General features: G+C 47.3%; 6 protein-coding genes across 6 annotated transcripts; 1 reads left to right on the forward strand and 5 right to left on the reverse strand.

Annotated features, from left to right (window-relative positions):
* Positions 1–517: 517 nt before the first annotated feature.
* Positions 518–2211, reverse strand: ACET3X_005696 (uncharacterized protein). Its single transcript, XM_069452500.1, has 2 exons — positions 1614–2211; positions 518–1562 (listed from the first exon to the last, which is right to left on the reverse strand). Exons 1-2 carry the CDS (start codon positions 1670–1672, stop codon positions 560–562), a joined length of 1062 nt encoding a protein of 353 aa, XP_069306056.1. The 5' UTR covers positions 1673–2211; the 3' UTR covers positions 518–559.
* Positions 2212–2332: 121 nt separating this feature from the next.
* On the forward strand, positions 2333–6986 carry ACET3X_005697 (uncharacterized protein). Its single transcript, XM_069452511.1, has 3 exons — positions 2333–2884; positions 2943–5395; positions 5443–6986. Exons 2-3 carry the CDS (start codon positions 4984–4986, stop codon positions 6750–6752), a joined length of 1722 nt encoding a protein of 573 aa, XP_069306057.1. The 5' UTR covers positions 2333–2884; positions 2943–4983; the 3' UTR covers positions 6753–6986.
* Positions 6987–8742: 1756 nt separating this feature from the next.
* ACET3X_005698 (uncharacterized protein) lies at positions 8743–10101 on the reverse strand (the record flags this gene model as incomplete). Its single annotated transcript, XM_069452523.1, has 4 exons — positions 8743–9329; positions 9379–9455; positions 9506–9672; positions 9733–10101. The coding sequence occupies 4 exons, from the start codon at positions 10099–10101 to the stop codon at positions 8743–8745; spliced, it is 1200 nt and encodes a 399-aa protein (XP_069306058.1).
* Positions 10102–11295: 1194 nt separating this feature from the next.
* ACET3X_005699 (uncharacterized protein) lies at positions 11296–12366 on the reverse strand. The gene is made up of 3 exons (XM_069452534.1): positions 12103–12366; positions 11973–12050; positions 11296–11922 (listed from the first exon to the last, which is right to left on the reverse strand). The coding sequence occupies exons 1-3, from the start codon at positions 12283–12285 to the stop codon at positions 11341–11343; spliced, it is 843 nt and encodes a 280-aa protein (XP_069306059.1). The 5' UTR covers positions 12286–12366; the 3' UTR covers positions 11296–11340.
* Positions 12367–12693: 327 nt separating this feature from the next.
* On the reverse strand, positions 12694–14765 carry ACET3X_005700 (uncharacterized protein; the record flags this gene model as incomplete). The annotated part of the gene is made up of 5 exons (XM_069452545.1): positions 12694–13894; positions 13955–14274; positions 14336–14412; positions 14499–14706; positions 14763–14765. The coding sequence occupies 5 exons, from the start codon at positions 14763–14765 to the stop codon at positions 12694–12696; spliced, it is 1809 nt and encodes a 602-aa protein (XP_069306060.1).
* A 9981-nt stretch (positions 14766–24746) lies between these two features.
* ACET3X_005701 (uncharacterized protein) lies at positions 24747–26356 on the reverse strand. The gene is made up of 3 exons (XM_069452556.1): positions 25570–26356; positions 25336–25508; positions 24747–25239 (listed from the first exon to the last, which is right to left on the reverse strand). Exons 1-3 carry the CDS (start codon positions 26233–26235, stop codon positions 25002–25004), a joined length of 1077 nt encoding a protein of 358 aa, XP_069306061.1. The 5' UTR covers positions 26236–26356; the 3' UTR covers positions 24747–25001.
* Between the last annotated feature and the right edge of the window lie 53 nt (positions 26357–26409).

Below are 26409 nucleotides of genomic sequence, written 5' to 3' on the forward strand. Positions count from 1 at the left end.
GAACTAAACACTATACAGGATGAGCGAGATTGAAAATAGGTCTACTAGCTGTTACAAACGTCTAGCGTGCAGTATATTCTTGTAAGCATTCCGTCGGGCATCAAGTGATTCACTTCGAGGCCGCATTACGTTTCGCACCTTATCGCTATTATCCTGGTCAGTGCTATTTACAAAGTCGCCTTCGCTTCAGGCGCATTGGGCGCATATGTTATTTGGATTGGTCACGCAATAGGCATGACCTACTTCGTACAAATCACTTTGGGCGACCCCGTCAATGCACCGCGGTACACGGCAATTTAGTTGGATGGCGAAGTATATTGGGCACCGACAACATGTACCTAACAGATAACGATGCTGTATAGCGAACGAAGTCATTACGCCGGAGATATCATCTAGAAGAGGAGTATAGAAGTAATAGGATTCTGTGTCGATGTTAGTATTTGGTAAGAATCAAAAGCATCATTCGAGAGCGTGTTAGTCACGATATCGAACTCAATCCCAATACAATGTACACATTACTCAATATCTACATGACGTCCTGATCGTTTTCAACGTGCATCTAATGCTTCTTGCTCTGAATACCCTTGAGGAAGCCCTTATACGCAGGCTTCTTCTCATAGTTCTCATCCCACAGAAGGGCAGCACCCTCGCCCTCAAAGACACCAGGAATCCAAGAGTACTTGTCAGAAATACCCCAGACGGTCATACCAATGCATCGCTTGACAGCCAAGCAAGACCTAGCAACGCGCTCGTAAGCATCAGCCTGGACCTTGAGCTTCTCGGGGGTCGCAGGAGTGTTCATGCGGAGATCGATCTCGGTGTAGACAACGTCAACGCCAAGGTCAGCAGTCGCGCGAAGAGCAGCTTCGAGAGTCTTCTGGTCGGGAGCGGCGCCAGGAGCAGTGGGCGTGGCCTCGCTGGCAAGATGGGCCTGGTAGCCAACACCGTCGATGCGGACGCCGTAGGACTTGATGAGCTTGACGATGCGCTGGGCGCCCTGGGTCTTCTCCGCGTTGTACTCGAGGTTGTAGTCGTTGTAGAAGAGCTCGGCCTTGCCGCGGTACTTGTTGGCGAAGCGGAAAGCAATGGGGAGGTAGGCCTCGCCGATTGTGTTTAGCCAGACGCTGGAGCGATAGGTGCCGTTCTCGTTCAGGGCCTCGTTGACTACATCCCAGCGTGTGCAGACGCTCTTGTAGCGGGTCATCACGGTCTTGATGTGGTTCTCCATGATGCTGATGAGGGTCTTGTTGTCAAATCCGCCCTCGGAAACCCAGCGAGGCAGCTGAGAGTGCCACACCAGGGTGTGGCAATGGACCTGGAGGTTGTGTTCCTTGGCGTAGGCGGCATATCGATCAGCATCCTCAAAGGTGAAGTTGTTGCGGGATGGCTCAACAGATTCCCACTTCATCGAGTTCTCGGGGGTGAAGGAGTTGAAGTCGGCCTTGATAATCTCGCCCTCACGAGTCTCGTTGCGGAGAGTCAGAGCGGTGCCAATGAAGCTTCGTCCTGCCTTCTTCATAGACTTGTAAAGACTGTCGTTGTCCTTGCCATGACCGTAGGTACTATCCACATGTTAGCGAGTCGTCGCTACGATTGAAACGTGAGCTGCTCACGGGCTGGCAACGGCAGAGCTGGCAAACGCCAGGCTGGCGACTATGCTGGAGAAACGCATATCGATTGAGACTTCGAGAGTGTTGACTGTTTCGAAGTTGTCTGGCACGGATGCCTTTGAACAACGGACCGGCCTGGTATACTATATATTCTTCTGCGGTTATTCTAGAACTCTAGCGCATGCATGCTCAATCAATCTATCCGCTCTCGCGGTTCATCTTCACCCCAGTTTTCTTGTTTAACCGGGCTCGTGGCACATGTGCAAACCTACCCTTCGTTGCTGCAAGTCCGTTGACCTGGCTGCATGGCGCCACCTGCTTGCAGGTCGCGGAGTTTCTCCAGTCTAATCCACAAATCAACCGGCTTGGACCTCGGGATCATCGGGGCCAGCTCCTGCTTCTGGGGTAGACGTTCTGGGCGCCGCTGTCTATTGCCTAAGCGAAATGCATATCCGGGGTGAAGGAGCACGTGAGATGCAGGTCCCACTCATGTCGCGAACGTGGGCGCAGGTATAGCTGCGTTGATGGAAGCTAGCCGGGTAATATGAACACGCGCTCAGCCTCAAGCGTCGACTCCGTCCATCCGAGGACTCGATGGTGTTGATGATGGTGTTGGTGTTAATGGAAGGAGAGAAGGCGAAAGTGAGGGGAAGCGCCTGGTTACCGGGCCGTTCAGGGTCCACGTCCGCGGTTGACTGATGCGACCCACAACACTGAGAACAGCGATCAATATGCACTACAATATAACGCGCATCGTCTCTACGTCCACCTAACAGCTTTTTTATTGCGACAGTTTCTGCCAGTTGTTGGAACCATGTCGGATTCTCTATCCTCAACCTCCATTCACCGGCAAATCTCGCAACCCTCAATGAATGACGACGAGAGAAGCCTTGAGATTTAGCCCACCCGTAAAGCCACGATCTATCGTTTCCTATTTTAGCGTGAGGGACAGCGCGTGGGCGCCCTGGCCCAATGACAAGAGGCTGGACTTTAGCCATTTAGCCGACGCCTCTGAAATTCCTCCCTTTGCGATACTGGGCGTTTTTGAACTTTCGACACGACACCGATGGAGTTGAACTTGCCACAGCAGATGAATTCGCACAGCAGCCAGGCGCAGAGGGGCTCAGGGAGGTGGCAATCGGAGGTATGGGGCCGACAACAGGTGCATGACGCAAACTGCGACGCGGCTTATTCATCCCGCCATTAACTAGCCATCCAGCAACTCCGGTAAAACGTTTGCCCTGCTGTTGACATCGCAATGCCGAGCCAGCAATGTAAGAATCGATGAAGATAGTCCTCGGGAGTTTCTCTAGCGATTGCTAACAGGAGAAGCTGAATCATTGATTGTCACCCACCATCACGAGTCCAAATCGCCATCGTTGTTCCAAATTTCTGTTACGGGAAGGGTGGACAACACCCGAACTAGAGTAACACAGAGATTCTCATCGGATTGCGCATCTGTCTCTGGGCTCGAACGCGATGAAAGTTTTCGAATTTACACAAACACGCATGCTCAACTAGAGAGTCGAAGCCTCGGCCAGCATTGAACGGACCCACGAAACTCTACTTGTCGACTACTGCTTATTCCCGGAAAATGCAAACCAGACACGCCGTCCCCTGCAATATATAACACCATTTTGGGTCTTCAAAGTTCGGGTTCACCGTTCCCAACAATTCCGTTCAATCCCCAAAGTATTGAATGCGGAGATTGTGACGGCGGTACTGCTGCAATAATGCTCCGTGTTTCTCCCTACAAGATGTATCATGCGGCGCATGGCAGAGTTGACCGCCCCTAGCATCCTAACAAGTGCGGCTCGAAACTCCGCAGTACCTTGTAAACGAACGACGTTGCCTCGGCCACCCGTAGAAACACCATGTCATCAACGACTAGATTCTACCGCTATGGATATCGCCGCAAACAAGCCATGACCCGGAATGATATCGTGCGTCTAAATCCCCCGGTGTTGTAGATCCGTCATCACGTTCAGGCATCTCGGTACTTGACGACTCCGCTCATTTGGATGGTTGATGAGGGACGCCTAATTTCCTGTGGCAAGATCATGGCTTGTGGCATGTCGAGCCCAACACGAGACGTGAAGGGAGCCTGTAACACTTGCGCATCGCCGACTATCGCCGAATGTGCTACACTGGAATCCAAGGGCCCAGGGTGGAGTGTTTGTACTTGCTGTCGATGAGACGATTAGGAGCTAGGCCAAATCATAGTAAGCAAAGGTGTGTGGTGAGAGAGCAGGCTAACCTTGCTGGATGCTCACACACCTAGGTACCAGCAACAAACAAAGAAAGTCCATGTGTCCAGTCTACAGTTGTACCTCGGCTCTCACGCTCATCATTCGAGCGACTTACTCAGTTGTCAGGCCGCCATGCGTGGGAAATATTCATAGACCGCTACCAGTCGATCAACTCAAGTGACAAAATTTTGCAGTGCAGTGTAATGCGACGCGATTGTTTCTTCACGCGTCGGACCCCCCAGCCATCCAATAGCAGAATATACTCCTCAAATGATTCGCGACCAGGGTACCCACCTTCGGTATCAGCGAGGAGATCTTGCGCGGCTCAAACGAAAAGACCAGAAGCGGCCATTCTGGGCACGTACTCCAATTTTTGAGGTTGGGCATACAACGATCAACCGAGTTATCAAAGAAGCGAGCGAGATCAGCGAAAGGGTTGCAGACGCGATACTTTTCCCCGAATGACGCTAATTCGTCATCGCGCGTTGATTGGCTCGATGTGCGGGACACCATGTGGCTGAACAACGTTCCGACGTCGACGGGCCGAATTTGGCATTTTTGCACCCCCGCAAAAGGCCCGTCCTGTCAGGGGAGTTGCGACATACTTTCCTCTCATTTCAGGGAATGTTGCAGTTCGAGTCGCGGGTGTCAGCAAATCAAGGCCGCGCCTGGAGCTGAGCTGTGACGTCACCATCTCTTGGAGAGCATCCAGAAAGCGCACAGGCCGCTAATCGCGATGACGGAACCCCGGATGCTCTGGATGTGGACTTGAGAAAGACAGAGAGAGACAACCGTGTTGTATAGGGAGGTGGGGTTGTGGTTATCATCCAGGTCCAGCCTGAGACTCTAGGTACCGAAAAATCCTGAGTAGAGCAATCCAATAGGATTTGTTCCCTCGCCCGAATTCGCAGTCGCTATCAAAGCCCGATCTCAGAGCCCAGGTAACCATGCCCAAGGCCCCATAACCCCAAGATTAGCAAGATCACCATCCCCTGGTTCATGCAACCCTGTAAATCCATATCAAGGACAGTCATGACTGACCCCGAGGATGCCTGTGCGAGGCTGACGCTGCTACACAAACACAACACCAGACGTTGCTTTTTCGGCGGCCACTCTTCGTCGCGATGGCTTGCGCAAACGGTTCCACGCCATTGCTCTTGCCTTGGGCGAACAACTCGGTCTCAGCAGATGGCACCGTACTCTCTAGGGGTATCTCATTCTCGATTGGCACACCTCCGCAGCCGTTTTCCTTGACGCCGTCGACGCTCTCCGACAACATCTTCGTCAACAATGCAGCAGAATGCACAGCAGCTACGAACACGAGCTGCATCGGTCAGCTGGGTGGTATTTACGACAGCGCAGCTTCGACTACGTTCGCAGAGGTCAACTACGCGGTATGGAGAGGGAGTAGGGAGTCTGTGGAGCTAGTATCCGCGAGCTCTTACATCTTCTTCGACGATGCCGCAGCGTTTGGTCTCACGCCCGATGCGAATAAATTCACCACATTTCCTATGTATACCAATGGGTCTACCGATAGTAAGTTTACCAGAGCGATCGGCATTCACAACACTAACACGTCATAGCCAACGCGGATCCTTTCATGAGGAATGAACCCGATTACCGCGCGACTCTGCCCTTGGGACTGAACTCTAGCTTTCTCAACTTTCTCGTCGATTCAGGTCAAGCTTCTTCTCGGACGTTCGGACTATGGGCTGGATCGGAATCTGAAGATGCACCTCAAGATGGTCTGATCGTAGTCGGTGGCTACGACGAAAGCCGCCTGGAGAGTGCTGCAACCACATTTCCTATGTTCTCTGACTGTCCAACATGCGCGATCCTGACAGCCATCACGTACGATGCCGGTGGTACGAGCACTACGCTGTTCGCATCCGAGACTGATACCCTCGTTGTGCATCTGGATCCTTTCTCTTCGGACATAAGACTTCCGGCCGCGATGCTGGATGCTCTCGCCGCTGCAGAAACTACTGCCGTCTGGAACGAGACTTCGCGTCATTTCGAGCTTCCTACGGATCCAGCTCCGACGGGTACCATAACCGTTACGCTATCTGACATGGGTACTCCCGGTGGTGACGCATCGAAGCCTTCGGTTGCCACCTACAAGTCCGTCATACCAGCGACCGAGCTCTACAGCCGACCGCGGGCATACAATGCTGCGGGAGTGTATGAAGTGGATAATGCGACAGTTTTCAACATGGCGGTGACTAACCAAACTGGTCCTGCGGGCGGAGTGACTATCGGCACTCTAGGTCTCCCTTTCTTCACGCAAAACTACCTCATCGTCGACCCCGATGCGCAAAACTTCCAGCTCGCGCCTGCAGTCGTTGCGCCGGCCGATCCTACAGGAGCAGATGCGAAGGTAAAGCAAGTATGTCGCGTCTTACCCGGTGCGAAAGCAAAGTCGCAGGTCGCCGCTATAGCTGGAGGCGTCGTCGGTGCCGTGGTCGGTACACTTCTCATCGTCGGCCTAGTCTTGTGGTGGCGCAAGCGCAGGAACAATGGCGCCAATCAACGCCATTCTCGCGGCGAAAGCGATGCACCAACCGCTACGTCCCAGAACCCAATCGTTCGCCGTATGCCTGACCACGAGTCCTTGGATAGCAGCTCTCTCGAATTGCCACGTCAGGCTCCTCCTGCTGCCGGAATGGTATTAAGCGACGGCACTGTATTCCCATCCCCAATCTCTGGTCGTTCAAAGAGTACCCGCAGCGGCAAAAACGAAGATCCCCGGAGAGGCTTGGTCCATGATACTTTCAAAAAGGTGGATGAAGAAAATGACGGGAGACTGTTGGATGAAAGACCTATGGGATTGAGCGAGACGATCCATTCGCGTGGAACACTACCTAGGATGGCCGCGGAGCACACAGTCGAATGATGGCATTGCTGTTCTTTTAGTTATCGTTGCGCATAGCGTGGAGACTTGCCGGATTCCCTTTCTGTCCTTACGACATTGTAATACCCGACTGCGGAAGAATGAAGAGAAATATCATGTGCGCGAGCACTTTGAATGTACTTTACCTTCACCTGAAGCTGGCTTCTAGCTATAATAAAAACACTGCGTCTTGCCATCGCTATGAGCGCTGGGACGCTCACGCGAAGGAATTTATGCGCCATAAAGATCTGTTGAGAAGTGGTGATGCGGCGATGGGTTGCTTGACAAATCGTGACACGCCTTCTAAGGAAAATCGGTCGCCTTCTCGCGTGCGCGCGTACTACATTCTCCGATCTCACAACAGGGCTAGTCAATTTGTTTGATCGTTCCCAGAAAGTGAGACTCTAGAGGCTTCAGTCTCTCCTTTCGGCGGAGAGGCCCGCCCCATTTTCGGCACGGCGCCTTACCCGTTGAGACATGCACTACGCGAAAGCAGTTTAGCGCTTCCCCACCGATTTTGGGGGCGCCGCTGTCTCCTCCCAACCTCTTGGATGACGCGACATGGACTGAACACATTCGGCCTCAACTTCATCGATACGGAAGATCAATATCTGATGGCTTGTGTGCGCTCGGCCCTGGAGAGGCTATCTTCCTCATGGCATCGCGTGGTCAAATCAACGACGAATCTGCAAATCTTGTCAACCTCGGCAGTACTCTCCAGCAGGACACAATGCACGACCAATCCGTACTCAACTCACTATAACCATTCGCGCGGCTTCTATTACGTGCGGAGATCTATTCCACTGGGCTACTACAGCAAGGATGGGCGGGATACAAAAAGTGGTTGTGCAACGGCATGCACAACCGGGTTCACTTCGGCAGTACGGATTCAGAACAGCGCGTACGGAGATTGCCATGGTCATCGCCCGCATCAAGATTCAGTTTCACCATAACGCCCTCCCGCTGGTCATACCGCTTCGTAAAGGTGCATCGCTCGCGTGAATCACTTGCCCGCTGTCGGTACGTATCAGTGCAAGCTAGCATAATTTGAACATTGCCTCGTTGTCCACACTGGATCTGACGTTCATCAGAAGTCGACGACCTCGGAAGCACCGTCAGGGAGCGAACGGATATCAATCTGGACTGGAAAGGTGGACTTCAAACCAAATACACAGCGAGACATCTATACAACTTTGCGCGGGTCACGGAGGCAACGCAGAAATAGAGTGTTGGTACCGACATGGTTAGGCCGCCATGGAGCTCATGGCACGTTCTCCTCAGCTGGTGACTACCGCACCTCTGCGAGGCTAGATGAAACGCAGAGACAGCTCTGCTTAGGGTGATCCGACCGCCGTTGATTACACACCTGCAACGCGCCACATGACTTGTATATCTATCGGGTCTTGGACTGACTCGATGCTGGAATGTTCTCACTCAGCGGCCGCATGTCACCATAACGCCACTCGAAGGCCGAGTGAATTGCTTCTTGATTTGAACATCAGCCTCTTGCGACATCAACTATATGCTCAAGCCCAGCTACTCGCCTCTGAATCTCCTCCCAACCCTTACCAACTCTTTCTCGAACAACGAAGAAGCATCTTCAAGGTGTACAGTGGAACCTTTTTCCCGGCTCGCTGCTTCAATGACCTCCTTCGCTCTTTCGCTTCTGGCAATCACATTGCAACCAAACTCAGCCGGCCCTAAGATGGGAATGCCACCAGCTAGTAGATATGGTCAGTCGAGTTCTATCCTGTTCATGCTGAGATTCCAATTGTAACTTACCGATTCCGTCACCAGGCGGCGGATTTTGACCAAGTTCTATATTGAATGCCCAAAGAAGACGACTTATGGCGATGTAGAGACTAGCATCCGCAACATACTTTGCCGGGCATTCTCTTCTACCGGTGCCAAAAGCATAGTGAACAGGTACGTAGGCACCATTGGCCATTCTTCTCGCATCAGACTCCGGAAGATAACGCTCAGGGATGAACTTTTAGTGCTGGGGAAGATACTGTTCACTGTGATGCACCGCATAGGTATTGTAGAGTACTGTCGTGTTGGCTGCAATGGATGATCCTCGGCATGTGTCATCGTTACTCGTAGCGCGATAGAAGCCTAGAGGTGTCGTAGATGCCCACCGGTGGAGTTCTGTAATGACGGCTTTGATGTATGGTAAGTTTGGTCGATCGTTCCAATCGGGCAAACGATCCTGACCCACTACCTGGTCCAGCTCCGCCTGAGCATGCTTGATGAATTCGGGATACAACAAAGCAGCCTTGAAAAAGAACCGGAGGGTTGTTGCCGTAGTCTCCTGACCAGCTGAAAGGATATCCGAGAACAATACTCTCCTTTCCGCTTCAGAGAAGGAATCAGCACTAGGGCTTTGGAGGAAGCTCTTTACGAAACAGTCTGGCGCGTCTCCCTCCATGACTCTCTTAGCCACGGGATCGTAAAGCACAGACCAAAACTCAATGAGACCCTCGTAAACCCTCTGCGCTTTAGACCTCCATGGTGCTAGGGAGTTGGGCAGCACGTCGAGAATAGGAAGCCAATCCACGAACCATGCTCCTGGCCTCGTATCTAATATGGTGAGTCAGCCAAAGCATGGAAATCGTTTCACTCGACTTACTAGCAAACATTCTGCGCGTAGCGATGTCGACCTCATGAGGAATTGGACTTTCGGGATCTGCAAGGCGTGCACCAACTCTAACCCTCAATCAGCATCCATACGTAAAAGTCCAGTGAAGGTTACGCACAAGAGGCTCAAGGTTATGCTAGTTGCATAGCGTTGTAATTCCTTGTAGAACCCATTGGGGGTTTTCACAAGATACTTCAGGGTTTGTATGCTTTGGTAGTCTTGATACGGCATGAACGATTTGAGACTCTGTACGCCCAGAAGGGTGTGTGCCATCTTGCGATGTTTCTGCAGTTCGTGTCAATACTGTCCTACATGTAGTCTGGCTATGGTTGCGGCAGGACGTACTCTGAAGAGATTGCCATACTGCATCTGAACCAGCCGGTCTTGCGATACGATCTTGCCTTGCGATGAAGTGGAAGGGCGCGAGCTATAATTCTGTCCCCTCTTGACGATCAGATCCTCGATAGTAGCCGGACTGCTCAGAACAATGACTTTGGATCTGCCCATGTTGAAGGAGAAGAAGTCGCCGTAGACAGGGACATATCGAAGGAGCTGCTGATGTAGCAGAAGCTTCTTGTCTGGCAAAACTCCGATGAGAGGTAATCCCGCAGGGCCGTTAGGAAGGTTCTGACGTTTCGAATGCTTCGCCGCATAGAGAACGATGGCTACGACAGTAGCGGCCAAAAGCCAAGGAAGACTTATCAATGCTACCATCCTAAATACGACCTCGGAAGTTGACGCACAATGGCAAATAAGACTGATCAAAGCCAAGAGAATGAAATTCAGTTCGAATGTAGGTTGCACATTCAATGGTGTCAAATCCAGATATGTAACAATACCGCAGAACACGTGCAGAAAGATTACTCATGCAGAGAGGGCGTGGTTGGACCGATACGGCATATCCGGTGGATCATGGCACGTTCCCCGTCACAACGTAATTTGCCGTTCCGGACTACGTTCCACGGCCTCCGATCGCGAACGCCGGGCTCCTGTACCCCGCATCCTAGCGAAGTCCTTTCTCCTGATTTTCAACAGGCCCACTAATGAAGTAACGTTCTGTTTTCCGGAGAGCACTAGCTGAAACAAGAGATTATGTTATGGAAGCTCATGGTTGGTTCACATCGGGCCGGGAGAGAACTCACCGTCCCCACCCGTTCCCAGAGACGGGGCGCGGGCAATCATACGATGGTAAAGACCAACAACAATGGTCCTGACACAGCGCAGGCGCTACTAATTGAGGATTCATCGCGTCTAATGTTTCAAGGACACAGTAAGATCGTGCAGTCACTATAGATAACCCTTATACAAAGTGTTGGCCTATAGTCTGCACATTCTTTTGATGAGGTGCTTGCTTGTAACTTGCATTGCAGATATCAGACATGGTTCTATTATTGGAAGTCCTATGACCCCATGGTGGAGTAGCTCTACTACTCATAATGATTCCGTTTGGGCATGGCACGTGGGCGTGTTTCTGAAATTACACATCCATGTTGAGCAGCAATTACTAGCCTTTACTGTGCTGATTTGGCTGTGTTCAACAAAGGTTTCCGACATGAGGACTTGGTAGAAACAGTCTTCTATGTAGTACGGAGATGCCTAAGCAACGAAGTCTACCGGGTGAAAGCACACATGCATAGTAGTGGCTGAGCACTGAGCCACCCGCGACTGCGATCCCTACGAAATGCGGCTCATTACATTTACGCAAGGCTAGGCCTCTTCGACTTCGGTGTAACATACTGAGAAACGTCTACGAACCTTGGAATGCTTGGAAATGACGTTACGGAACTGCTTGAAGTGAGGATGCGAAATAAGTCACGACGGATAAGACAAACCGCGATGACTGTATCGATTTCAATATGCGCTGAATTAGGGCTTTGTCTTGTGAGCACTAGTCTAAAAACCCATTTGTACACATTGATGGTCTATCTGGAGAAGATTTGCAAACGTGCAAGCCTACTCGAATTGTATACTATTTGCAATCGATCCTAGCCCGTCCAATTCCACCTCAACGACATCTCCATGGCGCAAAAACTTGTTTTTGAAGAACCCAACTCCTGAAGGAGTGCCAGTCATGATGACAGTCCCTTTCCTCAGCGTTGTTCCTCTTGATAGGTGTTGGATTATCTGCCGGACAGACCAGATCATGTCGTTTGTGCCGGTCTCCTGCACAACCTCCCCGTTGACCTTCGTCTTGTATGACAAAGCTTGCGGGTCCTTTACAACGCTGGAAGACCAGATAGCCGGGCCCAACGGAGCGAATCGATCGAACGACTTTGCATAGCAGAATTGCCCACCAGAGACTTCCGGAAGTTGGTAATGTCTCGCTGATACATCGTTGCCGATACTGTAGCCAAGGACGTAATTCAGAGCATCTGCTTCAGAGACGTTCTTAGCGTCCTGACCAATGATCACACATAATTCTCCTTCATAGTCCAGCTTTTCCTGAGAGTCCGCATGAACTGGGATGGTATCGAACGGTCCGGCGAGAGCATCACTCGGTTTGGTGAAGATGACCGGGTATTTTGGGACGGTAAGCTAGGAGACGCATCAGCAATAGCTCAATCACTCAACGTAGTGATGCTTACGTTGGCCTCGGTGGCATGCTTGCGATAATTGAGACCGACGCACTGGATAATTGGAGTCCACTCCAATGGGCGAAGTAACTGTAAACTGGTGTTGGGTAAGTCCCGGTTAAATTTTAGAGTCAATGCCTACGTTTTCGACGACATCCTCCTGGCCGACTTGCTTGAAAGAACCAGCAGCGGTCTTTTCCAGCCGTGCGACTCGGTATTTTCCAGTGCTGCTGTCTAGCAAGTCTCCATAATAGATCTGCGAGCCTTGCTCGTAACGAACCAATTTGGTGAAAGTGGCTGCAATGTCCATGTCGAAGTTTTGCATATCCTGAATCTGAGGTCACTGATGGGAGCTTTGTAAATGGCAAGCTTTCCTAATGGCAAGCTTTCCTAATGAGTTCTACCTTTATGCGTTGTTAGAGTTACGAAATCACGATTTCTTACGGACGCTAAACCCGCACGATTCTCCGTCCCCTGCACTTCCGGCCTCCGGCGGTCTTTGACACTGGGCAACCCGGCTTATGTCCGCCCTCTCCCCCAAGCTTCCGGGTTCCGGTTGTTCCCGCACTCTTGGCCGGATCCTGTTCTTGAGACAGTCATTGAGGCTTCCACGAAAGAATAAGGACATCATTCAGACTCAGGCACGTGCCAATTGGGCATTTGACGTTGAACAAACTCCGCTACCAGCCTACATTGATGGACTATGTTTTCGCAAGATGTCTATAGTACTATGCTACTTCTGGAAGACGGCCATGCCAGCGACATTGTTCTGATCCACGTTTCCAACGGTACCCGTGAATGTCTTTTCCGATACAGGAATTGAAGGAACAGCAGGGACTGCATCTTTTGACTTTTGCACCTCTTCCCTTCCGACAGCGATCCGCAGGACATGACCTGCGTCAAGATCTTTTGGTCCCAATGTCGCCCTCCAGGCAACGTGGTCATCAGGTCTGACTAAGACTGCGTCTCGTTGCCAGACCTGGTGCACATGCTCCTCGTTGGGCAGGTGCACAAGCCTCAAAGGAACGCCCAATGTCTTCGCGGCTGGTTGGAAGCTATTAACATACAGTCCCTCAGCAGTAAAATCGACCAATGTGTACTGCTGGCCAGTTCCAAAAAGACCATGTATACTGGTCTTGCCATCCGACAGGAATGCATGTGGTGCCCGAGCCCCTGGTACCGTACTTGGGACATAACCAATGCTTTGATCTGGAACATCTACATTGTCCGGGTCGGAATAAACGATCGGAGAGTCCTTGTAGTGGTATCCCAACTCAATTCCATGATCTTTGTTTTCTTCATCGTGCGTCAGAACGTAGTCGGCGATCTTTTCTTTGAGTTGTTTGGCAGGTTCCGAGTTTCGGTACACCAGCTGGGGATCCTCCTTGCACCACCCCTGATATGTAGCATGGACCATCCAGTGCCTGCCAGAACGGTCGATGTTCTTTGTAGCCACTGGCCTTCGCTCAATTTCGTATGAGCTCAGCAATGAAGGACCACCATGACCTGCTAACACAGCAGCTAACTTCCACCCAATGTCAAAGCTATCGCCGACTGCTGTGTTCATGCCGTAGCCACCTGTTGGAATGTTCTGATGGGCCGCGTCGCCTGAGAGCAACACTCGGCCTTTTTCGGAGGTGTATCGGTCAGCGAGACATATGTTTGGTCTCCAACCGCTTGTCACCAGGATCTCGTCTATCTCGATCTGGTACGGCAGATCTTTGGTTCCAAGACCTTCATAAACAGCCGCTATGGGGTCAATCGATGAGATATCGGTTCCTACTGGTCGTGGTACATGTATAGTCCAGGTGTCCTTTTCGTCTTGTGCAATAATGCAAGCTCCATGTGTGAAGAAAATGTGCCAAAATTGTCCTTGTTTGTGAAGACGAGTAAGATCTCGGGACTTGAAATGGATGAGATGCATCATGCTAGGGCTGTAGAAGAAAGATGGTCAGCCTCGCTTTGAATCCATGGTGATGTAGAGTCCTACTTACACAGGCCCACCAGTGAGATTAACACCTATGCTTTTACGAACTCTGCTCCCTGCGCCATCGCATCCAATCACGTACTGTGAAGTAACAGTATGACGCTCGCCTGACTGCGCGGTGAAAGTCGATACCACCTTGTCTTCGGTTTCTACCAGGCTCTCGAAATTCATGCCAAAATGAGTGGTGATGAGTGGCTGGGCCATGATGTATGGCTTCAACCAGGCTTCAAAGATGGCCTGCGAGCACCGTTGGTATGGCTCGTGTGGCATGGACCCGTCATTGTTTTGTCGAATGCGCTCTCGCCATTCGTCTGGAGAAGGTAAGTCCTGAACTCAAAGTCAGATTTGCGAACATTGCGTTATATTCATCAGTTTGGGTCAGACTTGCCCAGGTCGCAAGCTTCTCTCCGCCATCAGAAAGACCGGAACTGAAGTGGACATCAAAAGAGTAGTTTCCAGGCACCCCTAGAGTAAGTCAGCTTTGCTCCAGCTTCCAATCTTCGTAGCTTATGAAGACGCTGCACAGTCATATCGCGAGGATTGAACCTTACCCACTTCTCGGATACCATGGTCAATGCCCAATCGCTTCAGAATCTCCATGCTTCGACAGTTTGTGATATCCATTTTCGGCCATTTCGTCGTGTCGAGATTGCGTTCAACCAGCATGCATCTCGTGCCATTCACTGCGAGTTGCTGCGCCGCTATCAAGCCCGCTGGCCCGCCTCCTACAATCAGTACCGGGGTCTCGTGCTCAGTTGCCTGATGAGTAATCAGCATGATGAAATTCTCGTTAGTTGTTCGGCACAGCAACTCACCATTTTTACTGTTGTCGCTTCTATCAAAATTCCAAATTTGAACTAGAAGGCAATTGCTTTACTCATGTGTGATTAAATGCTATGTGATGACGTGATCAAAAGGTGGGTCTCGGAGAATACTGTGGTGGTGAAGTGACCATACTAATTACCGTGTCCGTGCGTTCGATGATCATGGTCGCTCGATGAACACCCCCCACAACCTAATATTTTTAATAAAACGAAGCTGTAGAGCTACTAAAAGTTATAATAAAATTATATAAAGCTAGGATTATACTATATATAGCCTTATAAAAGTTTTAGCTTATTCAAAATATTTTTTAGGGGGCTAGATTAGCTAGGAGTAGTAACTACGCGATAGGGTTAGTAATATAGTAGTTATAGCTTTTATATAAGATAGAGTAACCCTAATACGTTTTTAATACTTTATAGATAGCTTATAAGGTTATAAAGCCTTATGTTTACCCTTTTAGGCTAACTATATAGCTTTTTTAGCGTCGCGAAGCGCTTTCTAATACTATTTTTTAGCTATCTTATCTTCTTACTACTACCTCTTAACCTCCTAAAGTCTCTTATACTTAATATACTTCTCCTAATATACCTAAAGCTTATAAAGTTATAATTACTCTATTACTTACACCCTCTTAGCTTTTTAAAGTTATAGTTATATAGCTTATTATTATTATAATACCTTATTATCCTAAGCTTATTAAATATATCTTAGTAACTAGAAAATAGCTCCTCTATAGTAATCCTTAGGGTTATTAAGTTATAGAGTATACTTCTTAGTTTCTCTCCTCTTCTTAATAGCTTAGGACTTCCTAAGGCCCCTAATTTCTCTATAAAGGATACTATTTTAGGTAGTAATATAATATAAACTTTATTAAAGCTTCTTAATATCTTTATCCCTCTAATCTTTAACTAAATAGTGTATTATAAACTTTAATTTAAGCTAGTCCTTAGTACTAAGTACTAAAGTTAAGCTTTTATCTAAATCTAATACCTTATTATAAAATTTTTAGAGTATAACCTTAGGGTTAGGTAGGTATATTGTTACAAGGTAATAAGAAGGATCTCTCCTTAATGCAGGTCGCATGGTAAGAGACTATCGGGCGACCACATCAGAAGGTAATAACTAGTGCGGGGCGCTGATCACGTAATAGATATCCTGCTAAGAAGAGCCATCCCGCTAAGGATAGGATGGCAGGTCAATACAGGATGTTAACCATCACAACCATCCCTCAGAAGGCTACAACTAATAGGATAGCAGTGATAGCAATAGACAAGGCAACGAGGATATAAGGATAGAAAGGTTTTATTATTACTCTCGTTATAGTTAACTCAAATAGTTCATCTCTTACACAGATTATTAACTAGTTATTCTATTATTTATAGAATTAGTATTGTTTATCCTTTAGTTACAACAATAACTCTTTTCTACCTAATTGTTCCCTATATTACCTCACAGACTACCGCTTTAGTCTACCTCGCCTTAGTACGGACTGAGCCTAGAGAAGTATAGCCTAACCCCGTGTAACACTTTAACCACCTTAGATATCAGTAGACGTTTAACCAACAGGACAGCCCAATTAAGATTCAACAATAGCTCATTAGGGAAACGCGCAGAACAACAGGGCTTAGGGTCAGGGACCCTCAACGCCAGCACGCCCTACCCCAGAAAATAATAAGATACTAGAAGCATCCGATAACAAGGGAGAGAACCCTAACGTCACCAAGCTCAGGAATCTTAGGCAACACACAACCACGCAGGCTCAGCAGATTACTAAGATGCAGGCAATAATCAATCAGCTTACAGGGCAACTAATAATAACCCCTAACAAACGACCCGTTGCTACAAAGAAACCCAAGATAGCGTCACCAGAGAAATACGGTGGAGAACGAGAAAAGCTACAAGTATTTCTCACCAACATCAACCTGTACTGCGAGTACAACGAGGTACCCAACGACCAGGAAAAGATCCTCATAGCCAGTACATACATGAAGGATAAGGCTTCCAATTAGATGCAACCCTATGTAGACGACTATCTACTAGATGCAGAACACATAGGCACCAAAGAAGGAACCCGTACCTTATTCGCAAGTTAGACAGAGTTTAAGCAAGAGATAGGACGCATCTTCAGAGAAGTAGACGCTCAGAACCAGGCAGAGAAGAAGATCACTCGCCTAAGGCAGACCTCGTCAGTATCAGCATACACGGCGGAATTTAAGCAACTACAAGCACAGATCGATTAGGATGATACGGCACTTCGAACGGTATTCGAAGCAGGCCTCAAAGAGAATGTCAAGGACGGCCTTATACACCACGATAAGCCCAGGACACTACACGCTCTAATCGAGCTAGCCACGCGTATCAACAACAGGTTATAGGAACGAAACGATCAGAAGAAATACTTCCGACCCAACCTGCCCAACATAAAGAAACAGCGTAGTAGATTCGACAGGGATAGCGACGCCATCATAACCGGCAAGGTACAAGAGAAGGCCAAAGACAAGAAAACCCAAGGAGGTAAAAGACACGACGGTCTCTCTAAGGAAGAACGCCAGCGGCGTTACGACAACAAAGCATGTCTCCAATGCGGGAAGACAGGACACTTCGCTAGGGATTGCGAAGAAGAACAAGTCAAACAGGCAGCTATCAAGATCTGGATAATCAGACAAGGCACGCCTTACCCGGCCGGGATAGAGCCGGATGACAACCTAAGCGACTTAGACCTATACGAGGAGGCACGCTTAGAGGATAAGGAAGGCTACGAAATCGTCCCAAGAGTTAAACCGGACAACGAAGTTCTCACTATAGGCCAGCCAAAGAAGACTGACTAGAAGGTCAAAGGCACCATCGTGATAGAACGATTAGCCAACAACCAGTGTTAGGTATGTAGTAACAAGACACACTACGCCGACGAATGCACGGTTCGCGAACGAATCATAATTACCGGCCCAAATGCCGACGAAATTAGGTATCAGGCGATACACCAACAACCCTACTTCGATAATCCAATAGCTGAGGTCGAGGACCAAGAAGCCCACGAAGTAGAAGATACCAAGGATCACAAGGATTTGTGTTAGTATAACTGCAAGATAAATTGCGAGTTCTATAAGCAAGATAAGGAGGATTGCAGGACAGACCAGGACCAGTGCTGCCACCTAAACCTCTAGGCAGACGAATGTCTAGCAGACATCTACCATCTACACAAACCAGAGAAAGTAGAGATCCACTACAGACTTCTATAGACGCAAAGCAGGAACGGGTGTAACTTCCATCGCAAGCAGCTCAAGGAAGCACACAAGGTAGATAACTATTACTATCGCACCCTATTATCAAACATCTACAAGGTAGCAGATTATGAGATTCACGAGGCTAAGAAGGCTTAACTAAGGAAGAGGATCACTAGGGAGGAGATACCTCACTAGAACATTCATTAGAGCTTCTGTTACGACGACAGGTGCTTGACGCACTACAGCTCAAAGAATAACACAGGCTACTTTCCTAAGTACAGGAAAGGTAAGCAGTCAAAAAACTAGGATGCCGCTAGGGACAGGGTCACGCTAGTGAAGGTAGTCCTAAAACGACCCTTAGGAAGGTGCAGGATACCAATAGTCAGGTAAAGCAGCTGCTTACGACCGTATCTGTACAGGGACGAAACATCGAGGCGCTCATAGATAGCGGGGCCGCACGGACGATGATCTCACCCAGAGTGGTGGAGAAACACGAACTACCCTACCAGGTTAAGAAGAACCCAGTATCAGTACTGTTAGCCGACAAGAAACCTATAGAATATAGAAACGGCATAATACAGATAGAAACCGAATCAACAAAGCTACGGATAGCTAGCATAGAGTGCCAAATAAATATCAACATAATAGAACTAGGAGGACTAGACATGTTAATTAGTTATAACTAGCTAGATGCCTATAACCCCGCCATTAACTAGCGAATAAAGACGATACTCAGAAGAGAACCTGTGCACAAGGTTGCTAGAGTACGCTAAAGAGTGAGCCCAAAGGACTAGAGCTCAACCCAGGACAGGAGGTTTAGCAAGATCTCGCCTCATAAGATCATAAGAATCTATAAGAAGGACCCTCAAAGAGTAGGAGTCATATGGATAAGACGAGTCGCGACCACGAAGGAAGGACCCTTACCACTAGAGATACCAAGAGAGTATCAGACCGACGAGTTTAGAGAACTCTTCGAGGAAAACAAAGCCACGGATTTAGCAGACCATCAGGATTAGGATCACGAGATCATCCTAGATGAAGGGGCAAAGTTAAGCCCTAGACCTATGTATCCTATATCGCCCAAGCACGATGCTGAGCTAAGGGAGTACATCCAGAAGAATCTGAAGAAGGGATTTATCCGACCGGGATCAGGCCTAATGGCCTCACCCATCTTGTTCGTAAAGAAGCCTAACAGGAAGTGGCGACTATGTATCAACTTCCGAAGGTTGAACAGCGTTACTCAGAAGAACCGATATCCCTTACCACTAATAACCGAGCTCATAGATCGACTCCAGGGAGCCAAGTGGTTTACGAAGTTCGACGTTCGGGAAGGATTTCACCGAATCAGGATTAAGGAAGGACACGAATGGATAACAGCGTTCAAAACGAAATATAGACTATTTAAGTACACAGTAATGCCTTTTAGGTTAACGAATGCCCCGGCAACGTTTCAGTTAGTTATCAACAACGCTCTTCACGAGTACCTTAGAATCTTCGTTACAGCGTACATCGACGATGTGCTAGTATACTCTAGCGGGACGCTAGAAGAACATATAGAACATGTCAAGAAAGTGCTCAGGAAGCTTAAGGAATACAAGCTGTACCTGCAGCCGGGGAAGTGCGAATTCCACACGAAGGAAACGGAATACCTAGGCTTCATAATATCCACAGAGGGGGTGAAGATGAACCCAAAGAAGACAGCGGCTGTACAGGAGTGGCCAACGCCCAAAACAGTCAAGGACGTGCAATCCTTCCTAGGATTTGCCAACTACTACCAGAAGTTCATTAAGGATTACTCAAAGATTACAACACCTCTCTCCAAGATCACGAAGAAGGAAGTTAGTTTCAAATAGAACGAGGAACATTAGGAGGCTTTTAATCGAATTAAGCAGATATTCCTCAAGGCACTAGTACTAGAGATGTACGACCTAAAACGAGAGACGCGAGTCAAGACCAACGCGTCAGATTATGCACTCGGAGCTGTATTGTCGCAGCAGTGCCCAGACAAAAAGTGGAGACCAGTATTCTACCACTCAAGAAAGTTCTCTAGAGCAGAACTAAACTACGACGTTCACGATAAGGAGCTACTAGGAGTAGTCAATACCTTTAAACAGTAGGAAGTCTATTTACTAGGACTACCACACCAGATCGAGGTTTTTACTAATCACCAGAACTTAGCAGGTTTCATAACAACGAAGAAACTCAACCAACGATAAGTCCGATAGGCTGAGATGCTAGCTTAGTTCGACTTCAAGATAACTCACCGCGCTAGAACGCTCAACAGAGCTGCGGATGCTTTAAGCAGGAGATCCGACTTACGCGAGGAAAATCATAAGGAACCACATAACGCTATGTTCAAGAAGATACCTAATAGCACACTACGTTACAACCAGCCGGAACTAGCTAAGATAGCTAAGGTGGCCGAGCGGGTAGAAACACTTCAGCAGCAGTGGCAGCAGAGAGCGGCTAGCTGGCAGTTCGAGCCTAACAAGAACGGCTCCGACGAACTGTTATAAGACGAGCGAGAGTACTAAGATATAATTCGAAGCGATCGAACATATGTACCCCCACACATAAGATCAAGTCTTATCAAGGAACTGCATAAGTCCCTAGAGTATAGACATACATCGCTAGAAGAAATAGTCAGGCGACTATCAAAGGTGTTTGCGATACCACGCTTACGAGCGAAGGTGCAGGACGTCCTAGGCAACTATTTAGCTTGTTATCAGAACAAACCTAAGAGACATAAGCCCTATAGCCTGTTATAACCCTTACTGCCACTAACAAGACTATAGAGTAGCGTAACGATAGACTTTATAGTGAAGCTCCCGAAATCGTTAGAACTAGGATCCGGAAGATTATGCGACATAATCCTAGTCATCGTGTGTCGTTACACGAAAGGAGCAAAGTTTGTGCCTACGGAAGAAACTATTACGGTAGAAGAATGCGCGTATGAGGTCAGCAAGGCACTTATGTTAGAACATAGGATACCTAAAGAATTCATCACCGATCGTGATAAACTGTTTACTTCTAAGTATTAGAATACATTCCTAGCAAAGTTAGGTGTGAAAAAGAAGCTATTAACTAGCTTTTACCCTAAAACAGACGGCTAGACGGAAAGAATAAACTAGACACTAGAGCAGTATCTAAGGATATACGCCAACAAGCTACAAGACAATTAGGTTAAACTCTTACTAATAGCACAATTAGCCTACAATAGTACTAGGTCTGCGACGACTAAGTACTCGCCACACTATGCGAACTACGGATATAAGCCGATTACTTATTAAGATCTGAAAGATATAGAGAGTATCGCAGTAGGTGCAGATAATAAAGCCCGCTTGATGCGAGAACTGCACAACAAATTAAGTAAGAATATAGCTCACAGGAACCTCACAACAGCTAAAGTAGCTAATAAGTAAAGGATTAAGGGACCAACCTTTAAGAAGGGGGACAAAGTTTTCCTGTCACGACAGAACTTAAAAACTAAGCGACTAAGCAAGAAACTAGATAACCTCTAAGTAGGACTATTTAAAGTTCTAGAAGAAATAGGTAAAGTAAATTACAAACTCCAACTCCTACTAGGCATGCGCATCCACCCTGTCTTTCACAAAAAACTCCTAGAAAGAGCACCTCTAGATGCCGAGCTAGCTACCGATATAGAGCTCGAAGACGACGAGTACGAGGTTGAGGAGATTAGGGACCTATAGAAAATCGGTCGTTAGTGGAAATACTTAGTTAAGTGGCTAGGATGGCTAGAGAGCCAGAACACTTAGGAACTAAAGGAAAATTTAACGAACTGCAAGTTACAGGTACGTAAGTACCACTAGAGATACCTAGAGAGGAGAGGACCAGATCCTTAAGGGAAGAAAAGAAGTTAGAAAAAGGATTAAAGGAGGCGTTAACCTGTAACTAGCCCAAGTCAGTCGACAGTCCGGGTAGCGATAGTTCGGTTAGTAAAAAGTCCGTACTAGGGGCAGGGTTCCCCTCAGCTTACTCTTTCGCCCAATCCTATAGATTTAGGATGGCAAGATCTTAATTAGCGTATAAGTGCTCTTGCGCCTTAACCTCTAGGAGCTCACGATAGAGACGGGCAGTCTCCATTATCGCGAGGGCCTAACGCTCTTCCGCACACGCAATCTCGAGTTTCTTCTTACGCTTCTCAGCCTGAACCTTCTCCTACTCTTCCTTAGAAACAAACAGGCTACACTCAGCCTTCACAGAAATACAGCCGGCACAACAACCAGTTACAGTATCCACAAAGCAACAAAGGTTCTTCTCCTCACAGCGCTTACAACAAAACGTCATCTTAAGACCCTGCTCTTACACTCAAGTCGCGCAGGCACGACGCTCAGCGGTTAAACTCTGCGGACAGTTACAACAGGACGATTAAACCTTAGGCATAGTCAGGAGAAGTAAGGAAAGGAAGGAGGAGAGGTTACGACACCACAGGAATACCTACACCTCCGCCTCCACCACCACGCTAGGCACGGGAAAACGAAAATCCAGGGTATCAAGACAATACGCCTAAAAGGGGGGGATAATGTTACAAGGTAACAAGAAGGATCTCTCCTTAATGCAGGTCGCATAGTAAGAGACTATCAGGCAACCACGTCAGAAGGTAATAACTAGTGCGGGGCGCTAATCACGTAATGGACATCCTACCAAGAAGAGCCATCCCACCAAGGATAGGATGGCAGGTCGATACAGGATATCAACCATCACAACCATCCCTCAGAAGGCTACAACCGATGGGATAGCAGTAATAGCAATAGACAAGGCAACAAGGATATAAGGATAGAAAGGTTTCATTATTACTCTCGTTGTAGTCAACTCAAATAGTTCATCTCTTACACAGATTGTCAACTAGTTATTCTATTATTTATAGAATTAGTATTATTTATCCTTTAGTTACAACAGTAACTCTTTTCCACCTAATTATTCCCTACATTACCTTACGGACTACCGCCTTAGTCTATCTCGCCTTAGTACAGACCGAGCTTAGAGAAGTATAGCCTACCCCCGTGTAACATATATACCTATTACTTTAAAGGACTTTCTAATTACTAAAGGTTTAAAAGTACTACTCTAAGCCCTCTAAAAGAGTAAGAAAAAGTCTCTTTTTACTATATTAAGTAACCCCTAGCTACTATAGAGGTATACTATTAACTAGTTTATATAAGTACTTAAAAGGGGTTTAAATATCCTAACGTTAAGGGGTTAAAGCGTATAGGTTACGTAAGGTAGAAATATAGCTAATAGGATATTATTATTATTATAATAATTAATAAAATCTATAGTTATATAGGATCTATAGCTATTAAGGAGTAGTAATTAGTACCCTATTAAAGTATATTATTTAGTCTCTTACTTAAAAACCTCTTTTAACTAAGCTAATCCTATATTATTATTACTCTAGCTAGAGGGAGATAAGGTAAAAAAGACTAAGTATTTTCCTAGATTAATAGCGTCTATCTAGGTTAATTAAACTATCCTATTAGCTACCTTATAGATAAGAGATAAACTTAAAACTAAGTTATCTAAATAAATATAAGCTAGTACTATTATCTACTTAGTTAAGCTATCTTAAAGCGCTTAAGTAACCCCTTTTTAGCTATATAACGCCTTATTAAAGACGTATTTTATTCTCTTAAGTATCTTAAGTTAAAACCCCTTCTTATCTATAATAAATATATAGGTAGGTTACACTTAATACTCCTCTATCTTTTAATATAAAAGCTTAAAGTATAAGTAGTATTTATCCCCTAAATTAGTATTATAGCGTAATTAATCTATCCCCTAAGTATACTAAGATATAAGATAGTTATTATTTTAGTTAATAAACTATATAACCTAGGTTTTTAAGACCTCTTTTCTAGCTAAAGAACTTATAAATCTCTTTATTATAGTCCTTACAGGGGGTATATAACGCTTAGTAAGTATTTTAATATATTATATAAGCTTAGATTTATATTATAGATATAGGGATAGCTTACGTAAGCTATAGCGTTAAGTTTTACCCTAGTATCTTTAAGTAAGCGTAACGCAGTTAATGTTATACTTTTTAGTAACTTATTAGTATAAGAAATATTCTCCTAGGTTATATAATTTAATTTCTATAATTACATCTTAAATTAGATCTATATTAGTAGAGTTGTGACGCGTTAAAGTGTTGTTATTATTGTGGTAGGGGTGTTCATTGAGCGACCATAATCATCGAACGCACGGACACGGTAGTGGGGACGGAAAGCCCCGGACTCCCGAAAACCCGCCTCAACGCCGGTGTCGTACTAGCACCAAGACAACGAACAATCTTCCGCAACCATCTGGCACGTAGCAAATAGACTCAGCAGGAGCTTGTTCTCGTTGGAGTTAGATCCCCAAAGATCAACCCAATGGTTATTGTGATACAGTACCTATGTAGGCCCTCCAGATACCGAAAAGCGACGCTTCCCACACTCTCGTTGCAGTAAGACTAGGAACACTAATGGGTAGTACCATTACCAGTACAAAGTTACATAGGTAGCTGGTATACTCTAGGTGCGATAATAGAGCAAGCATCGGAATGCTACGGTAATTCCAGATGAAGGACACAAAGATTCATGTGGTGGAGGTTTTAGCATGTGTGTGTCATCCACTTTTTTACTGTGCTGCAAACCAGTTGGATAAAGTCACAACCGTCTAAGAAACGTTGAAAATAGAAGCAGGTATACTAGTAGGATGTTCTATGGTTGGAAGATTCTTTGAGTTGTGAATTTTAACACAAACCAGCCAGCGAATAATAGAGATACAAGCGACGAGCTACGAGATAGACGTTTCTATCATGCTCAAGCTAGAAACCCACAGTTTTACGCAAGATTCAATGCAATGAGACATGATGATCTAAATCGGTCCTGAACCCGGTATCACTACTCCGTCCTCCGTTGCTCCTCCATTCTGAACTTCCAGCTCCACCTATAATCAGGCCTGTTGCATGGATTTACCGACTAACGCAACTGAGCTACTCTAAACCGTGACAGCAGTGTCAGGCTTGAACTCCGCCGGCTTTCCCACCGACACATCTGGTGGCATCGTCAATCGACTACCCACATCCTGCAGCTTGGCGGTTACAAAAGCCAAAGGTATCTCTGGGCCCCAAACAAACAGCGAATCAGGACCATTGGGAATCCGCTTCTCAGGCGTGTCTTCGTTGACCATATCGCCGTCAGCGTAATGCTCGACGATGTTACCGGAGGCATCAAACCTGGTGTTGATTAGTCTTTTACTGATCCAACGTGATGTAGGGGCCTAGAGCCAGTCTTTGGGAGGAATGTGTGAGCAAGAAGTAGGGTGAGCGTACCAGTAATCAAAGATTTGACTGCCGAGCACATGTCGTCCGATGCCCCAACAATTCGTCCAGCCTTTCTTCTCAAGCCAGTGGTGACCTATGGTCTGTTCGTCGAAGTCATTGACTTCGTAGCTTGAGTGGTGGCAGTAGGTGGCAGGTCCGTCTACCGAGGTCAGGAAGAAGCTCTGGTTCGCTTGTTAGCTATCATTGTTTAGGTGCTGCCGGACATGCTGGATGTTGACTTACATGGTGATCGGTATATTCCGGACCAAAGTCAATGTGGAGAAAAGAGGTTTCGTCTTTACCAGATTCAGGATTGAAGCTTGAGTCTGTGATCTTTAAATTCAGGTGCCCTGTATACCAATTGCGTGTCTCCTCGAATTTCCCCTTCGGGACCGCGAAACCGTAGTGACCCACTTTGTGAACTGAACTGGGTCCCAATGTAAATCGGCGAAAGTCGCCCTTGCGTGGTTTCGTAAGTGCCCTGTTAGGTACCGGATTCGTTGTCTCGTGTCTAGGTACAGAGCCCTCCGGTGGAGCCTCTCGGAGGGCCTGCCCATGAACGAAGTGTACGAACATGCCGTTGGGATCGTGGACCGACACAACTTTACCGCCACCAGGGCCATCAATGTCTCTGATTTCCGTTGCGCCTGGCATTCTGGCAGCTTTTTGCAGCTCTGAGGCGCTGTCAACTACCCATGCTCCGCCCAGGTAGTGGCGCTTTCCATCTGGCGATTGCTCTGCTATGTTTACGAAGGGATCTATTCCGTAGCCTCGGAAAAAGACTTTGTCGTTGTCTCGACGTGCAACTTCGAGACCAAAGTCAGTCAAGAAGTCGACTGCTTTCTGCAGGTCGGGGTGTTGGTAGTGTACGTAAGCAAGTCTGAGAACGCGGATCTTGGAGGTCGACATCTTGGGTAATGACAAATGAATCTACCGCATAGGAATCGTGTATTCCCAAGTTCATTTATCACGTTGTTTCTGTGCAGGAGCCGGCGCTATCCCGTGAGCGCGGGTGTTCGCAAACGCAGCGCTACACGTTGATGTGGGGACGGTGTTCGGACGGTGGAGGTTGGGGTAACGGAA

The sequence above is a fragment of the Alternaria dauci genome, chromosome 5 (genome assembly GCF_042100115.1).
Source record: "Alternaria dauci strain A2016 chromosome 5, whole genome shotgun sequence".
Taxonomy (NCBI): Eukaryota; Fungi; Ascomycota; class Dothideomycetes; order Pleosporales; family Pleosporaceae; genus Alternaria; species Alternaria dauci.

Coding starts and splice junctions, on each gene's coding strand:
- ACET3X_005696 (XM_069452500.1), bottom strand. CDS start 1,672: ATGCGTTTCTCCAGCATAGTCGCCAGCCTGGCGTTTGCCAGCTCTGCC. Junction 1,563..1,613: donor AGCTCTGCCGTTGCCAGCCC/GTGAGCAGCTCA, acceptor ACATGTGGATAG/TACCTACGGTCATGGCAAGG.
- ACET3X_005697 (XM_069452511.1), top strand. CDS start 4,984: ATGGCTTGCGCAAACGGTTCCACGCCATTGCTCTTGCCTTGGGCGAAC. Junction 5,396..5,442: donor TACCAATGGGTCTACCGATA/GTAAGTTTACCA, acceptor AACACGTCATAG/CCAACGCGGATCCTTTCATG.
- ACET3X_005699 (XM_069452534.1), bottom strand. CDS start 12,285: ATGCAAAACTTCGACATGGACATTGCAGCCACTTTCACCAAATTGGTT. Junction 12,051..12,102: donor AGGAGGATGTCGTCGAAAAC/GTAGGCATTGAC, acceptor ACCAGTTTACAG/TTACTTCGCCCATTGGAGTG. Junction 11,923..11,972: donor AGCATGCCACCGAGGCCAAC/GTAAGCATCACT, acceptor TGCGTCTCCTAG/CTTACCGTCCCAAAATACCC.
- ACET3X_005701 (XM_069452556.1), bottom strand. CDS start 26,235: ATGTCGACCTCCAAGATCCGCGTTCTCAGACTTGCTTACGTACACTAC. Junction 25,509..25,569: donor CGGAATATACCGATCACCAT/GTAAGTCAACAT, acceptor CAAGCGAACCAG/AGCTTCTTCCTGACCTCGGT. Junction 25,240..25,335: donor AGTCAAATCTTTGATTACTG/GTACGCTCACCC, acceptor AATCAACACCAG/GTTTGATGCCTCCGGTAACA.